The sequence below is a fragment of the Ovis aries genome, chromosome 9 (genome assembly GCF_016772045.2).
Source record: "Ovis aries strain OAR_USU_Benz2616 breed Rambouillet chromosome 9, ARS-UI_Ramb_v3.0, whole genome shotgun sequence".
Classification (NCBI taxonomy): Eukaryota; Metazoa; Chordata; class Mammalia; order Artiodactyla; family Bovidae; genus Ovis; species Ovis aries.
The window spans coordinates 82,217,302-82,235,868 of NC_056062.1; the positions used below are offsets into that span (position 1 = coordinate 82,217,302).

General features: G+C 41.6%; 1 protein-coding gene across 6 annotated transcripts in view; it reads right to left on the minus strand.

The window, feature by feature from the left end:
* The window catches only part of NDUFAF6 (NADH:ubiquinone oxidoreductase complex assembly factor 6), a 44,167-nt gene extending 26,250 nt beyond the window's left edge, over positions 1-17,917 (minus strand). For 2 of the 6 annotated variants that reach the window (XM_004011828.4, XM_060393497.1), the window contains exons 1-2: positions 17,698-17,917; positions 8,811-8,910 (exon numbers count right to left, since the gene is read on the minus strand). In XM_004011828.4, the coding sequence (XP_004011877.2) occupies positions 8,811-8,910; positions 17,698-17,894 (297 nt within the window). In that variant the 5' untranslated portion in view covers positions 17,895-17,917. Of the gene's footprint in view, positions 1-3,023; positions 3,140-8,806; positions 8,912-17,672 lie in introns of those variants that run through there. The other 4 variants (XM_027973208.3, XM_060393499.1, XM_060393500.1 and 1 more) reach the window with 3 other exon arrangements.
* Between the last annotated feature and the right edge of the window lie 650 nt (positions 17,918-18,567).

An 18,567-nucleotide genomic window follows, 5' to 3' on the forward strand; every position in this document is an offset into this window, starting at 1 on the left:
TGAAGCAGTTTTCAAAACCTATAGGTCTATATACCACAAAAAGTGAATTTTACTGTGATACATTTAAATAAACTCACTTGTTTATTCACTAACTTTTTAAAAGAAGACTGTTAGACTCTCTCCCTAACTTACTACTGATTAAGAATGGCCTTGTGAAGCTCTGGCAAGAATCATCAATGCATGCTAAATCTAGGAGGAAAATTTATTTCTAACTGAGCTATAATTGACACATAACAGTTTCATTGTTTTAAGTATACAATATGATTTGATATGAGCGTGGTGGGCTACAGTCCATGGGGCCCCAAAGAATCGGACATGACTGAGCGACTAAACCTACCTGTCTACCTACCTATATATTGTGAAAGATCACCAGAGGTGTCATTAATATCTATTAACACTACACAAAATTAGAAATCTGTGTATGTCAAGAGCTTTTAAGATCTGCTCTATTAGCAACTTTCAAATGCATAGTATCAGTGTTAGCTGTGTATTACATGCCCATGCCTTATTTACTTACAGTGGCAAGTTTCTGCTTTTTAACCACAATCACTCATCTCAACCATCTCCTAACCCTGCCTCTGGCGACCACTGATGTGTTCTCTGTATCTACGGGCTGGGGAAGTTTTTGTTTGTTTTGCTTTTGCTTTAGATTCCACATATAAGTGAGATCATATGGTACCTGTCTTTGTCAAACTCATTTCATATAGCATGAAGCCCTCAACGTCCATCTGTGTTGTCACAAATGGCAAGGTTTCCTTCTTCTTTATGGCAAGTAATAACTCACTGTGTAGATACACCTCATCTTTTTTACAAATATATTTACGTATTTATATTTTTGGCTGCACTGGGTCTTCACTGCTGCCCGCGGGCGTTCCCGAGTTGCAGTGGGCTGGGGTGACTCTCTGGCGCAGTGCACAGACTTCTCACTGCGGTGGCTTCCGTGGTGGAGTGCACGCTCCCAGGTGGCCGGGTTTCAGCAGATACAGCAGGTGGGCTTGGGGGTCGCCGCAGGTGGCCGGGTTTCAGCAGACGCAGCAGGTGGGCTCAGGGGTCACCGCGGGCAGGCTCCAGGGCGCTCAGGCTTCAGGAGCTGCAGCTCGTGGGCTCAACAGCTGAGGCACATAGGCTTGCATTGCCCACGGCACGTAGAATCTGCCTGGACCAGGGATCGAACCCACGTCCCCTGCACTGCAGACTCTTATCCACTGTACCACCAGGAAGTCCCGATAAACCACGTTTATCCAGTTATCCACCAACGGACACTTGGGTGGCTTCCATGCCTTGGCTATGGTAAATAATGCCGTGATAAACAAGGAGGTGCAACTATTTTTTTCAAGTTAGCGTTTTCATTTCCTTTGGCCAAATACCCAGAAATGGAATTACTAGATTTCGTAGTAGTTCTAATCTTTTGAGGAATCTCATACCGTTTTCCACAGCGGCTGCACCAATTTACACTCCCACCAACAGTGCACAAGGATTCCATTTACTTCACAGCCTCAACGTTTATTATTTCTTGTCTTTTTGATGACAGCTATTATAATAGGTTGGAGAAGGCAATGGCACCCCACTCCAGTACTCTTGCCTGAAAAATCCCATGGATGGAGGAGCCTGGTGGGCTGCAGTCCATGGGGTCGCTAAGAGTCGGACACGACTGAGAGACTTCACTTTCACTTTTCACTTTCATGCATTGGAGAAGGCAATGGCAACCCACTCCAGTGTTCTTGCATGGAGAATCCCAGGGATGGGGGAGCCTGGTGGGCTGCCGTCTATGGGGTCACACAGTCGACTGAAGCGACTTAGCAGCATTCTAATAGGTGTGAGGTGACACCTCATTGTGGTTCTGATTTGCACTTCTCTCAAAATGAGGCTGAGCACATTTTCATGTACCTACTGGCCGTATATGAGGTAAATTTTGATGAGGACCATGGTCTTAAAACGCCTCCTCACATTCAACGGGAAAAAAATATTAATATCTTGACCAGTGACCAAAATTGGTATCACAAATAAGAGGCACACAGACCTGTCATGCCTCATTGTGATTCCCTGAGAAGGACATATACCATTAAGACAGTTAAGTATTAGATTAGAAATGTATAATATAATTGTGACAAAAACTCCAAATGAGAAAGATTCAAGATTTTTAAAGGAACAATATTTTTTTTTAATGTCAGTGTTTAATAGAAGACAAAGAAAAGCTATGGAAATGCTCCAGATAAAAGGAGGCAAAAGAGACATGAAAGCTAAATGTAATATGTGATCTTAGTTTGGACCCTGTACAGAGGGTTTAAAGATGCCATAAAAAACATCATTCAATCGTTTGACAAAACTGGAAACCAGATTAAATAAAACTAGTGTGTCTGTCTCAAATTTACGCAGACGGGTAACTGTTATGAAAGAGAATATTCTTGTGCTAATGAAATACAGCTCAAGTTTATGAGTAAAGGGCCATGGTGTAGTCAAGCTACAGTAAAACGATTCATAAAAAGAAACACAGCACACGAATGTGTGTGCATATAGGTGTGTGTGTATACAGAGAGAGAGAAAAAGAGAGGGAGAGAGAAAGGAAGGGAGAGAGAGAGAAGGGGAACAACGTGATAGAGCGAATGGGGCCAAATATTAACAGAAGGGCCTATCGGTATTCTCTGTACTATTCTTACTCCTGTGCACATGAAAGTATTTCCAAACAAAAAAAAAAATTTTTTTAATGGTCTTGGTGCTGAGTGGGTCTCTCTCAATGTTTAGTGTTCAGATCCCATGGCATAGGGTCTATTCTAAATACAGCATCAAGAGTAATCCTTTAAAGATGTGGGCACATATATACAATGGAATGTTACTCAGACATAAGAAAGAATGAAATAACGTCATATGCAGCAGCACGGATGAACCCAGAGATTATCAGATTAAGTGAAGTCAGTCAGAAAAACAAAGAAAATACCACGTGATACCACTTATTTGTGGAATCTAAAATACAACACAAATAAACTTATCTACAAAACTGAAACAGGCGCACATAGAGAACAGACCTGTTGGTGCCAAGGGGGAAGGATGGACTGGGAATCGGGGACTAGCAGCTGCAAGCGTATCAGATGGACAGACAACAGGGTCCTATCATACAGCACAGGGAACTATATTCAATACCCTATAAAAAACATAATGGAGAAGAAAAAATAAGTTAAAAAAACTTTTTAAAAAGACTAATCATTTCAGGAGGACACTGAGCTCACTTCTCCCCCAGTGAACACATCAAAAATACATCTACATCGCTGAAAACAACCTGGAAACTGGCAAAGAGAGGCTCTTCTGCAACCAAGGCTATAAAGAAAAATGCACATGGAGCTGGGCAGGAAGGGAGGGACACATGTGAGGTTGGGACCTGGGCCCTTAGCAGGGGACACAGAAGAGGAGCGGAATATCACACACAGGCTCAGGGATCCACCCTGGGAAGATAATCACCCTTCGCTGGTGTGAAAACCAGGAGGCTGTGAGAAACAGAGACTCTGCACAAGCTTACTTACTCCTAGGACTTGCATCAAGGCTGCAGACGGAAAAGTGCCTGCAGCTCTGACCAGCTGCCTGCTCCAGCCCCTCTTGTCCAGCACTGCCCTCCACTAAGGCAAAGGCTATCACTGTGAGGGAGTGTGCACACACTGAGAGAAAAGGAAGCCAGCCTGGACGCGAGCCAGCACGCATGCCACACTGCAGGCTGAAAACTGCCCGGGGTTCTGCGTGGCTTCTGGGACTGTTCCAGCACACATCCCAGCCCACCCAGCTGCCTGCTGCAGCCCCTCTGGCTCTCCACTAGGGCTGAGGTGCCCTGCCAGAGGAGTGCACACACTGAGAGCTCAGACCAACCCTTAGAGCTTGTGTCTAGGACCCTAAGCTCTGATCACACCCAGACAAGGGGATGACCACCACTGGAGGAGCCCAGGAAAATCCCCAGCTTACACCTGGCTTAGCTATAGCCCCTTCATCTTTAGCTCTACCTCCCACCACAGTGGTAGATGCCAGCACACCCCAAGAGAGGACATGACCTACGCTCACTTCAGATCCAGCTCTCCCATCAAAATAATTGGGCACAAACAGACTGTATAAGGACAGCCCCACAAAAGGACGCCCCTTCAAGACTGGAACAAGTAACCATTTCACCTAATTTCATACAAAGTTATACAAAATGAAAAGACAAAGGAATATGTTTCAAGTGAAAGAATAAGGGGAAAAAGCTGAGACAAACCCCTGGTGATACAGAGATAAATAATTTACCCCATACAGTTTCACAGTAACAGTAAAAAGAATGCTAACTAAGTTTGCAAAAAGAATCCATGAACACACAAAGAATTTAAACAAGGAACCAGAAAATATTAAAAAGAACCAGTCAGAGCTGAAGAACACAATTAAAGAAATGAAAAGTGCACAAGAAGGAACGCACAGCAGACTAGCTGATGGAGAACACAAAAGTGACGGGCGGGGGCAGCGGAAGGGATGGAATCACCCATCAGAATAGCAAAAAGAGAAACAAATGTTAAAAAAAGAGGATAGTTTAAGGGACCTCTAAGACAACATCAAGTGTACTAGCACCCACTTTATAAGGATCCCAGGAGAAGAGGGTGAGAAAAGAGTAGGAAATGTATTTGATAAAATTATGGCTGAAAACTTTTTGAAGTTGAAGGAGACAGATTTCTATAGGAAGCTCAAAGAGCCCCAAACAAGATGAACTCAATGAGACCCACACCAAAATGCATCATAATTAAAACGGCAAAAGTTAAAGAGAATTTAAAGGCAACAAGAGAAAAACAGAGAGTCAAACACAGGGGAATCCCTGTAAGGCTATCTATCAGCTGATATTTTCTGCAGAAGCTATGAAAGCTAGAAGGGAGTGGCATGATATATTTAAACAGCTGAAAGGAAAAAACCTACAACCTAGGATACTCTACCTAGAAATGTTATCTTTCAAAACTGAAGGAGATAAAGAACTTCTTAGACAACCAAAAATTGAGTTTACCAGTAGTAAAGCAACCTTACAAGAAGTATCAAATTTTTCAAGTGGAAAACAAAAGATTATAAGAAGCAAGAATTCATAGAGAAAAAAAAAATCCCACTAGTAAAGACAAATCTTACAGTAAAGAAGGTGGATCAACCACTTTAAATAAACTAGTAGGAAGATTTTTTTTTAAAATTGTAAAAGCAACCATAACTACAATAAATGGTAAAGAGACAGCCATGCAGATGAAAAGTTTAATAACAAAAACATAAAAATATGAGGGGTGGAAGTAAAAATTGTCTAGAATGTGTTTGAACTTAAAAGACTAGTTTAAGTCAAGTAGATATAATTACCATATAAAACACATACAAACCTCATGGTAACCACAAAATAAAAACCTACGATACACAAAAACCAGTAAGAAAGCAACCCAAACATAGTACAAAAGAAAATTATACAATCACAATGGAAAAAACAAAATGAAGACGAAATGAACAGAGAAAAATTACAAAAACAACTGGAAAACAAGTAATAAAGTCAGTAAGTCCAGTAAGTCCACACCTATCAATAATTACATTTGCACTACCTACTGAATGTGAGAAAATATTTGCAAATGATAATCCTTTGAGGGGTTAATACCCAAAATTCAAAAGCAGTTCACACAACTTGATATCAAAAGAACAAAGAAAAGGCCTAAAGAGACACTTTACCAAAGAAGATATACAGATGGCCAAGAGGTCCATGAAAAGGGGCTGAAACATCACTAAGCACCAGGGAGACATCACCCCACATCTGTGGAATGGTTATGATCAAAAAGACCACAAATTAAGAAATGCTGGCATGAATGTGGAGAAGAGACAGCCTCAGTGCACTGCTGGTGCAACCCCTGAGCTGGGCATCGCCAGCTGTCACATAAAATCCACTTTTCACTGCATGTCACAATCCAACTGAGAAATGGTTTCTACAGATTAAGAGGACACTTCAAAAAAACACAATTTTTGGATCTGAAGTCAGCTCATGTGGTACACACTTACTGAACTTTTTCACCTTTCCAATTTGCTTCAAATGCCAACAACCACAGAACGGTTGATGTTGAGCTCTTCAGCCATTTCTCGTATAGCTATAAAAAGACCAGCTTCAATGATCCTCTCAGTTGGTGGTTGTCAACTTCTGCCGGCTGGCCACTGTGCTCCTCATCTTCAAGGTTCCTGTCTCCTCTGCAAAACTTTTTGAACCACCACTACACTGTATATTATCAGTTCGGGGCAAATGCATTGTTGATATTGCAAATTGTCTCTGCTGCTTTACAACCCATTTTGAACTCGAATAAGAAAATTGCTCAAATTTGCTTTCTGTCTAACATCATTTCCCTAGTCTGAAATCAATATAAAATAAATAGCAAGTAATAATTAGCAAAAATAAATAAATAAATAAAGTGATAAATGAGCATTAAAATGATGTATAACATAACCACACTTAAGAATGTATTCCAGTATCAAGGAACAAAGTTCAACAATGCAAAATTGCAATTACTTTTGCACCAATATAATAAATCCAAATAAATCAAAACCACTAATTTGAAAAGATATATGCACCCCAGTGTTCATAGCAGCATGATTTACAATAGTCAAGATATGGAAGCAACCTAAGTGACCATCAACAGATAAATGGACAGAGAAGATATGGTTTACATACACACACACACACACACACACACACACACACACACACGATGAAATATTACTAAGCCACAAAAAAAAGAATAAAAGTTTGCCACATGCAACAAGAAAGGGCCACAGGATATGATGATAGTGAAATAAATTAGAGAAAGGCAAATACTGTATGTTACCACTTACATGTAGAATCTAAAAGTTTACACAAATGAATAAACAGAACAACGAGGAAAGAAGAGAAACAGACCCACATATATAGAGAATAAAGTAGTGGCTACTAGTGGAGAGAGGGATGAGGGGAGGGCCAAGATAGCGATAGGAGTATAAGAGCTACAAACTACGATGTATAAAATAAGTTACAAGGATATACTATACAACACAGGGAATATAACCAATACTTTATAATAATGTTAAATGGAGTATGACCTATAAAAATATCAAATCACTATGTTGAACACTTGAAACTAACATAATATTATAAACCAACTGTATTTTACTAAAATAAAATTTTAAAGGGTAATCCTTTTAAAACATGACCAAGAGATGGTCTCTTTCTTTGCTCAGAATCCTCCAGCAGTTTTCCGTCTCACTCAGAGTAAAGCCAAAGGGGCTGCAGTGGTCTCCAAGACCTTAGCTTTCTGGCCCAGATGCCTCTGACCTGACCTCCCACACCATCCCTCCCTCTCTGCTGTGTCACACTGGCCTTCTTCTCTTTGAATGTGTCAGGCACACATACCTTAGGACCTTTGTATTTGCTGCTACTTTTATCTGGAATACTATTCAGCCACACATTTCACACTCCTTTGCCTCCTTCAAATCTTTGCTCAAATGCTACCTTAGTGAGGTTTTTGCTTACAGAAACCCCTGCTACACCAAACCTTCCCCAACCTCCTTGTCTATACAGAATTTATTTGCTCCTTGAGTGCAAGGACTTTGCATGTTTTACTCAGTGCTATATAACCCAGTACCTAAAATAGTGCCTAGCATATTTTCGGCAATACCTGTTGAATGAATGAATGAATGAACCAGTCTGTGCGTGCAAAAACAAACAGTAAGACAGACAGCTGCTGGGAGACAGAAGTCTTGTGAAGGGGCCATAGGACCAAGGGGCAACCAGGGGCACACTGCCTGGAGTGCAGGAACGAAAATGCCTGCATAATTGATTCATTCAATTGAAAAAAAAAGCAGCAAGACATCTTATAAGATGACAGAGAATTAGGGAAAATATGGAGGATTTATCTATTAAAAATGGAATTTTTTATTATTTTAAAGTTATAATGGAAGCTCACAATGGAGATTATTTTTAAACTGTGACTGACTTAAGATGCTAAAGTGTAGTTTACCTGAAAAAACATAGAACCATGACCTCTAGAAATACACCAAGGACCAACAGCCGGACCAAATTACTCTGCAGATTCACCAAGTCTAAGCTTCGTCATGCCTCAGTGCTACAATCACATCCTTTCATTCGTCCCTAGCTCACCTCCTATCATATTCACCAGAGAGGCTGCGTCAGAACTTGCCACACTCTTCAAGACCCCCAACCCTCCCATGCTCCCTCACTCTCAATATTTTCTCTCTTCATTTAATTTACAGAGAAAATTAAGGCCATCCTATCTCAACTCCCTCAGTGACACGCCTCCCCATTTCAATTTATCTTATACCTCAGCACATATTCTTTCCATTCTAATAAAAGGAAGACTCTCTCCTTCCTTTGTTACTCTTCAGACAAGAGTCAGTATAAGATTTGGGTTTGCTATAATTACTTCAATTTCCATTTCCCTTTAAAGTTAAAAACTCATTTCAAAAAGTGCTCTGAAGAACTGCTAATATACATGCAAATTATGCAAATATTGTAGAGAATAAGCAGTAATACTCCAATTAACCTATTCAATTAATAGACAAAGTGCAACGTTACTTGCATAGTTTAAAATATCCTTAGAAAAAGAAATTCCAGAATGGTTTCTTTCCAGAAACATTAAGTTCATTAGCTACCTTTATTTTTGGAATTGAACTGTTAAGCAGGAGAAAGAAGTCTGCAGCAGAGACCTTAAGCATGTCCAACATATAAGTTACAACTACAGTTCATTATTATTCAGCATTAAACACATTATATCACAAGTTTTTGCAAATAATTTATAAGGTATTTTAATACCAGCCTGAGCCAGTTCCACATTGAAGGCTCTCAGTGCAAAAGCAGAGCTTCTGGATTCGGCAGGGAGTAACAGGGAACATAAATAGCCTTCATAATCTCGTTTCCTATAACAAAAAGCAAAAGAAGGTAATTAGTTTTCACTTTCCAAGTTGCACACAAAAAATACTGACCAAAATGAACTGGAAACATGGCTTCAATTCAAAATGGGCCTTAAGTTTCTTATATGTTTCTCTACAATTACAAAAAAAAAAATGTATCTGCCTCCAATTCCAGAGCAGTTAAAATAATCAATCTCTATTAATTTATTTTGACATATAGTATACATAATTTTAACTATTTCAGAATCACTTTGGTTTTAGTAATAAGAATTCAAATGAGCTACAGATACAGAAATCTAGAAAACAGTTCCAATAAGTCCTGGTATGAATACTCATACGTTTATATATGGGTAAGACATAAGACAGAGAACACAGGCGCAGTCGCGGAGAGTGTGCCCATGTCTCTGCACACACACTCACTCGCGGTTCCCTGTAGCATCTGTTGAGAAAGCCTAGAAACAATGACATTTGCCCCTCCACCCCACAACGGACACCTAGACATTGATCTCTCCACTGCAAGAAACGTAGGCTCCTTGAAGCAATGACTGACTCCAGGACTGGAGCACAGAAAACAAAAGATAAGCCTGGAGCATCTTCTTGAGTGGAAAGTAAACAGACATTCAAAAAATGGAGGGCCCTGTCAGAAGCCAGAGACACTGGCTTGATGAAGTTCGCACTGGCCAAGTGGAGCACCGTTTGAGCAACAAAAAAACACTGAGAGTAAAGACTGCAACAGGACCCCATGAGCCCCCACGAGCATACACGAATAAGTAAACAAACACAGAGAGATGGAAAACCTTGACAACCAGTACATGTAAACTGATAAATCTAGAAGACATGGTTGAATTTTTTAACATCACCATTTGAGAGCTCTTAACTACCAAGGTAGTTAAGAAAAGAAATGCAAAAAAGCAAAATGGCTGTCTGGGGAGGCCTTACAAATAGCTGAGAAAAGAAGAGAAGCAAAAAGCAAAGGAGAAAAGGAAAGATATAAGCATCTGAATGCAGAATTCCAAAGAATAGCAAGAAGAGATAAGAAAGCCTTCTTCAGCGATCAATGCAAAGAAATAGAGGAAAACAATAGAATGGGAAAGACTAGAGATCTCTTCAAGAAAATTAGAGATACCAAGGGAACATTTCATGCAAAGATGGGCTCGATAAAGGACAGAAATGGTATGGACCTAACAGAAGTAGAAGATATTAAGAAACAGTGGCAAGAACACACGGAAGAACTGTACAAAAAAGATCTTCAAGACCCAGATAATCACGATGCTGTGATCACTCACCTAGAGCCAGACATCTTGGAATGTGAAGTCAAGTGGGCCTAAGAAAGCATCACTATGAACAAAGCTAGTGGAGGTGATGGAATTCCAGTTGAGCTATTTCAAATCCTGAAAGATGATGCTGTCAAAGTGCTGCACTCAATATGCCAGCAAATTTGGAAAACTCAGCAGTGGCCACAGGACTGAAAAAGGTCAGTTTTCATTCCAATTCCAAAGAAAGGCAATGCCAAAGAATGCTCAAACTACTGCACAGTTGCACTCATCTCACACCCTAGTAAAGTAATGCTCAAAATTCTCCAAGTCAGGCTTCAGCAATACATGAACCGTGAACTTCCAGATGTTCAAGCTGGTTTCAGAAAAGGCAGAGGAACCAGAGATCAAATTGCCAACATCCACTGGATCATGGAAAAAGCAAGAGAGTTCCAGAAAAACATCTATTTCTGCTTTATTGACTATGCCAAAGCCTTTGACTGGGTGTATCACAATAAACTGTGGAAAATTCTGAGAGAGATGGAAATACCAGACCACCTAACCTGCCTCTTGAGAAACCTATATGCAGGTCAGGAAGCAACAGTTAGAACTGAACATGGAACAACAGACTGGTTCCAAATAGGAAAAGGAGTATGTCAAGGCTGTATATTGTCACCCTGCTTATTTAACTTCTATGCAGAGTACATCATGAGAAACGCTGGACTGGAAGAAGCACAAGCTGGAATCAAGATTGCCGGGAGAAATATCAATAACCTCAGATATGCAGATGACACCACCCTTACGGCAGAAAGTGAAGAAGAACTAAAACGTCTCTTGATGAAAGTGGAAGAGGAGAGTGAAAAAGTTGGCTTAAAGCTCAACATTCAGAAAATGAAGATCATGGCATCTGGTCCCATCACTTCATGGGAAATAGATGGGGAAACAGTGTCAGACTTTATTTTTGGGGCTCCAAAATCACTGCAGATGGTGACTGCAGCCATGAAATTAAAAGACGCTTACTCCTTGGAAGAAAAGTTATGACCAACCTAGATAGCATATTCAAAAGCAGAGACATTACTTTGCCAACAAAGGTCTGTCTAGTCAAGGCTATGGTTTTTCCTGTGGTCATGTATGGATGTGAGAGTTGGACTGTGAAGAAAGCTGAGCGGCGAAGAATTGATGCTTTTGAACTGTGGTGTTGGAGAAGACTCCTGAGGGTCCCTTGGACTGCAAGGAGATCCAACCAGTCCATTCTGAAGGAGATCAGCCCTGGGATTTCTTTGGGAGGAATGATGCTGAAGCTGAAACTCCAGTACTTTGGCCACCTCATGCGAAGAGTTAACTCATTGGAAAAGACTGATGCTGGGAGGGATTGGGGGCAGGAGGAGAAGGGGACAACCGAGGATGAGATGGCTGGATGGCATCACCGACTCGACAGACATGATTTTGTGTAAACTCCAGGAGTTGGTGATGGACAGGGAGGCCTGGCGTGCTGCAATTCATGAGGTCACAATGAGTCGGACATGACTGAGCGACTAAACTGAACTGAAAGTATCTCCTCACCAAATAAGTGCTATTTACTAACTTTACTTATTAATTAAATTTAAAAGGCAGAAACCTTGAAAGACACCCTCTGAACCAAGTAACAGAAAGTTCACCCCAGAGTAATAGGAGAAATCAACATGCTGTGCTTCCTAATAAGATACTGAGAAAACCACAGAGTGATTTCTGCAATATTCTTGCAAAAACTGTACAAAGCCAAATTGAGAGAACCTGGCCGATTCTCCTAAAAAAAAAAAAAAATCAAGTTCATGGAAGAGGAGAAACTGTTCCAGATTAGAGAAGACTAAAGACTTTTGACAACTAAATGTAGCACAGAATCCTGGATGCATGAAAGTCATAACAGAATAGGAAAAGCTGAACAGAGTCTGGACTAGGTGGTAATATTGGATCAACTTTAATATCTTGATTTTGATGGCTATACAATGATAATATGGGAGAGAATCCTTGTGTATTAAGAACTACACACCAATAAATAATAAGGGAGGTAATGGGTCATCTACATCTTATTCTCAAGTGGTTCAAAATGTCAACAATGAGGGAACTGCAGTGAAAAGTGTATTGGAGCTCTGTGTGCTGTTTCTCTAATTTTTATATGAATTTGAAATTACTTTAAACTGAAAAGTTAAAAAAAAATAGTCCTTACTAGATTCATTCTAGGACGATGTAAGTATAAAGTACTAGACTGCCGACTGACAAAGCTCCTTTCATTGTAATACACTGGAACCTTACTCTAACAGTATTTCCTATCAAAACAATACTCAATATTAAATGGGTCCAACATCATTCCACGGAGTTTAGGTTCTGAAACTCGGACTACTCCCACTTTGCAATTGGTTCACATTTTGCTGTGTGGCTAACAGAGAACTTAAACTTCACAGTCCCTGCCCAGCTTCCACTCATGAATAGCAGCAACCTAGCTATCACAGGACAGCGCTACTGAAAAATCTCACCAGTCGCAGTTTCAGCTATAATATGGAGGATTCAGACAGAGCAGCTTTACGGCTTACACTTTTAAGTATATATAGATGTAAATATTTTGAAATTGTATTATAAAAAGTCTGTAAATGTCAAAAGTGTTTAAAACACCTGAAAGTTAATATGGAACAGTGAGAAAATACTGAATAGGAATCAAAACTACAATCTTAATTTCCATCATTCAACTAGTTATTGACAAAAATGGTATCATCATGTCTATTTCCTAACTTATAAAATGAAACTTGATAACCTACCTGTTTCATATCTCCTAAAAAATAACCAATACGTGAAGTATTTTCAAGCTTCTTACAGGAAAATGAAAAATAAAAGGATGACATAACAGAACTATAACAATCCTTGGGAAATAAAGATATTCTACACAGCTAAGGATTTGCCCTGTTAATAACTTTTTAATATTTTGGTTGGAGATTTTTCTAAACAATATTACCCACTTCTTCACATTAAATAGAATATACTGACTATTGACCCATTTCTTCACCAATCAGGATCATTGTTATAAACATAGATTACTAGTATACAGGATATCCTGTAAGTGGCAAACCAAGGTCCAGTTACCTCAGAACTGTAACAGATAGTGAGAAATCCTGTACTATGATAGCTTTATACAGCAACAGGGTCAATAACTTTTCATTTATTCATTCAAACATTCATTCAGTGCCTACAACGTTCTAAGCACTGTGCTAGACACTGAAGACAGCACAGACTTCAATCCAGCAGGGAGAGACAGACATGAGAAATAAGCATATCCAGTGCTAAGCCTGCTATGCTAATTCCAATGACCTGTGCGGCTGAAGCACAAAGGAAGAAGCGGTTCCTCAGTGAGGCTGGAGCACTTCCAGATATCACCAGTAGCAACCTCATCTCCTCATTAGAGTGTTAATTCCCAGGTCTAGGGTCTTCCCAGGTGGCGCTAGTGGTAAAGAACACGCCTGCCAACGCAGAAGACAAAAGATGCAGGTTCCATCCCTGGGTCGGGAAGATCCCCTGGAGGGCATGGCACCCCACACGAGTATTCTTGCCTGGAGAATCCCACCATCAGAGAAGCCTGGCGGGCTACAGTCCAAAGGGTCACAAAAGAATCAGACAGGACTGAACTGACTTACCACACACGCAAGGCCTAAGGAACTGTTTCTCAAAACCAGACCCCAAGAAGCCTACATATAATAAATTAGGTTTGAGATTTTCCCAAGAACCTTGATTCCTAGAAGAACCCCGTGGGCTAACCTGAAGTTATACGGTATCTTTTCTGATATTTGGAAGCTTTGCATAAGACACATGTCCAAAACAATCCTGCACACACAATTTCAAAGTCCAATTCTTGCAAAGATTAATGGACAGTTAGAAGCTAAAAGTTCTCAACTTCTGTTCAAGTTTCATTTTGTTTTAAACTTCTAGTCCTCTGTTCAAGTGTCATTATGTGCCTAAATTTTTACACCCATCATGTAAGTTAATCCTTACAACCACCTTATAAAGTGGAAGTATAAATCTACAAACGAGGAAATAGGTGAATCTTAGTTAAGTTTCCCAAGTGACACACTAGCATTAATAAACTCAGATAAGGTTTGCATGCTTTAAATCACTAGAGTCAACAGCCTCCATTCCACTTAATTACCAATATGGACAGATTAAGTGTCTCCCCATTTGTAAATATGTATTTGGGAAAAGCTGTTATGTGATATCCACAGACTGTTACTAGAAGAACATATAAGAAATCTGTAAGAGCGACTCAACCCTGGATATTAGTCAGAGGACACTACTGGTGTCAAAGAAAAACTGCACTGAACAAGCAAATGTAGATGGTATACATTTTGGCAACCTAAACCGTTTATTATCAAAAAGTAGTCATTTTAAACTATATAAAAATGAATATAACTTTTTTGGCTTTTACAATTTTTAATGGCCTGACTTCCACTAATGCTACCTTGTTTCTCCAAAAGTAATCAACAAGTAAACAAGGGGGGATAGGTAAACTATTTTTAAAAGCGACTAAAAACAAAACACTGAAATGCATGGGAATTCTGTCATTATACTACATTTTGCTACAATGGAATTCAAAAAAATTGGATTTACTAGCCCAATCAAATCCAGGGTGGTTAACTACTCTAGCACTTCTCAGAAGCCCGTGAGACCAGATATTTTGAGACTTTCTGCCGCTCTTATTAATCAAAGGCAGCAGAGTCGGGGGGTGGGGGGGTGTACTTTAAACCATTCATCCCTGAAGTCAGACCTGGAATCCAAGACAGGCCCCTTCTGAGATGTATCAACCTGATACATCCAATTCACTCCTCTGTGCTAGGCCTTGCACGTGTTACCTGAACAAAATCGTCATTAAGCCTCTGACTTTATGAAGCTTAGATTCCACTGAACTCGGGTAAATCCCCTGAATTCTCTCTAAATCTTTGTTTCCATATCTGCTAGATAAGATAATACAGTTTATACTGTACTCACTGTGCCCCTGCTTTGTACCAGACATTGTTCTAAGTGCTTTAATTCATAAAACTTGGAATGCACAACTGTCCGTCATACTTTGTGACAAAGATTACATAAATTACTTGTAAACTAATACTTTGCATAATGCCTGACTGACACACAGAAAGAACTCAAAGTTCAGTTCAGTTCAGTCGCACAGTCGTGTCCGACTCTTTGCGACCCCATGAATCGCAGCACACCAGGCCTCCCTGTCCATCACCAACTCCCGGAGTTCACTCAGACTCACATCCATCGAGTACATGATGCCATCCAGCCATCTTATCCTCAGTCGTCCCCTTCTCCTCCTGCCCCCAATCCCTCCCAGCATCATTTCCAATGAGTCAACTCTTCATATGAGGTGGCCAAAGTACTGGAGCTTCAGCTTAAGCATCATTCCTTCCAAAGAAATCCCAGGGCTAATCTCCTTCAGAATGGACTGGTTGGATCTCCTTGCAGTCCAAGGGACTCTCAAGAGTCTTCTCCAACACCACAGTTCAAAAGCATCAATTCTTCAGCATTCAGCTTTCTTCACAGTCCAACTCTCACATCCATACATGACCACAGGAAAAACCATAGCCTTGACGAGATGGACCTTAGTCGGCAAAGTAATGTCTCTGCTTTTGAATATGCTATCTAGGTTGGTCATAACTTTTCTTCCAAGGAGTAAGTGTCTTTTAATTTCATGGCTGCAGTCACCACCTGCAGCGATTTTGGAGCCCAAAAAAATAAAGTCTGACACTGTTTCTACTGTTTCCCCATCTATTTCCCATGAAGTGATGGGACCAGATGCCATGATCTTCGTTTTCTGAATGTTGAGCTTTGAGCCAACTTTTTCACTCTCCTCTTTTACTTTCATCAAGAGGCTTTTGAGTTCCTCTTCACTTTCTGCCATAAGGGTGGTGTCATCTGCAAATCTGAGGTTATTGATATTTCTCCCAGCAATCTTGATTCCAGCTTGTGTTTCTTCCAGTCCAGCGTTTCTCATGATGTACTCTGCATATAAGGTAAATAAGCAGGGTGACAATATACAGCCTTGACGTACTCCTTTTCCTACTTGGAACCAGTCTGTTGTTCCATGTCCAGTTCTAACTGTTGCTTCCTGGCCTGCATACGGATTTCTCAAGAGGCAAGTTAGGTGGTCCGGTATTCCCATCTCTTTCAGTATTTTCCACAGTTTATTGTGATCCACACAGTCAAAGGCTTTGGCATAGTCAATAAAGCAGAAATAGATGTTTTTCTGGAACTCTCTTGCTTTGTCCATGATCCAGCGGATGTTGGCAATTTGATCTCTGGTTCCTCTGCCTTTTCTAAAACCAGGTTGAACATCAGGGAGTTCACGGTTCACGTATTGCTGAAGCCTGGCTTGGAGAATTTTGAGCATTACTCCACTAGCATGTGAGATGAGTGCAATTGTGCAGTAGTTTGAGCATTCTTTGGCACTGCCTTTCTTTGGAATCGGAATGAAAACCGACCTCCTCCAGTCCTTGGAAAACACTGCTGAGTTTTCCAAATTTGCTGGCATATTGAGTGCAGCACTTTGACAGCATCATCTTTCAGGATTTGAAATAGCTCAACTGGAATTCCATCACCTCCACTAGCTTTGTTCCTAGTGATGCTTTCTAAGGCCCACTTGACTTCACATTCCAAGCTGTCTGGCTCTAGATTAGTGATCACATCATCATGATTATATGGGTCTTGAAGATCTTTTTTGTACAGTTCTTCCGTGTGTTCTTGCCACCTCTTCTTAATATCTTCTGCTTCTGTTAGGTCCATACCATTTCTGTCCTTAATCGAGCCCATCTTTGCATGAAATGTTCCCTTGGTATCTCTAATTTTCTTGAAGAGATCTCTAGTCTTTCCCATTCTATTGTTTTCCTCTATTTCTTTGCATTGATCGCTGAAGAAGGCTTTCTTATCTCTTCTTGCTATTCTTTGGAACTCTGCATTCAGATGCTTATATCTTTCCTTTTCTCCTTTGCTGAACTCAAAGTTAGCCACTGCTTACTTAAAATTAATTACTAGTCATCTTTCATATTTATAAGCAACTACTCATATAAAATGGACTTCAGACGATAAAGCGTCTGCCTACAATGCGGAAGACCCGGGTTCAATTCCTGGGTCAGGAAGATCTCCTGGAGAAGGAAATGGCAACCTACTCCAGTATTCTTGCCTGGAGAATCCCATCGACGGAGGAGCCTGGTAGGCTACAGTCCATGGGGTCGCAAAGAGTCGGACACGACTGAGCGAGTTCACCTTCACCTTCACCTTCACCTTCAGTCATGTAAAAAGCTTAACGTTAAGACTCAAGCAACATGACAGACGAAGGAATTTTGCCACAATTTTGGGAGCGATGTGAAAGCTCCTGTGGCTTCACTCCCACCCCACACCCGGACTGGCCCCAGGGCACACGCGTTGGAATGCCAAGGGGCAGGTCGGCCCCGAGGCCCGCCGCGCCCACCAGGGTCCCTTCCGGCCTTGCTCCCCGACCTCGGGGCAGGCCGGGCTCTCTCACCGCAGCAGCTCCAAGCAATAGCGGTCAGTTCCCGAAGCGCCAAGTCCACTACCCGCGGCCACGCTCCTCCCGGACGCCACGGGCTCCGAAAGCCGCCGTGCGCGCGCCCACAGGCCCCGGGGTGGTCGGCGGCGACAAAAGCCGGGGACGCCGAGCCGCAGCGGTCCCCATGCGGAGCCCAAAGTGGAGGCCGCCATGACACCGACGCCGCGTGCCCTTCGACCCCGCGTTCTCGGCGCACGGCTACGCTCGGCCACACCCCCGGCAGGTCAAGCCGCGCACGGCGCGGCGGCGGGAAGGCGACCCCTGGACGCCGCTCGGAGAAGCCAGGTGTCGCTGTGGTCCGCCGCTGTGGTCCTCTGCCGCGCTCCTCACAGAAAGCCCCGCCTGAGTCCCAGGGATTCCGCCCAGGCTCTCCCCTTCCCTTCCAGGCCCTCCTGAAGATGTGTTTATCGAGATAGGAGAATGGAGAATAATTTGACAGTTTACTAGCTTGATTTATAACTTTTAAACAATTATTCACCTGGCATGTGAGCCTCCGCAGACCGGTCAAATGTTACGGTTGAGTCTAGTTGCCAGGACCCGAGACCGGCAAGCTGGTCCAAGCTGCTTACATCTGGATCCAAATAACACCTCCTGCGTCCAGGTTTGACCGGACGTTTCCTGCTGCCGCCACACTCTTCAGTTTAGTTCAGTCGCTCAGTTAGTGTCCGACTCTTTGCGACCCCATAGACTGCAGCACGCCAGGCCTCCCTGTCCATCACCATCTCCCCGGGGCTTGTTCAGACTCGTGTCCATTGAGACTGTGATGCCATCCAACCATCTCATCCTCTGTCATCCTCTTCTCCTCCTGCCCTAATTCTTCCCCAA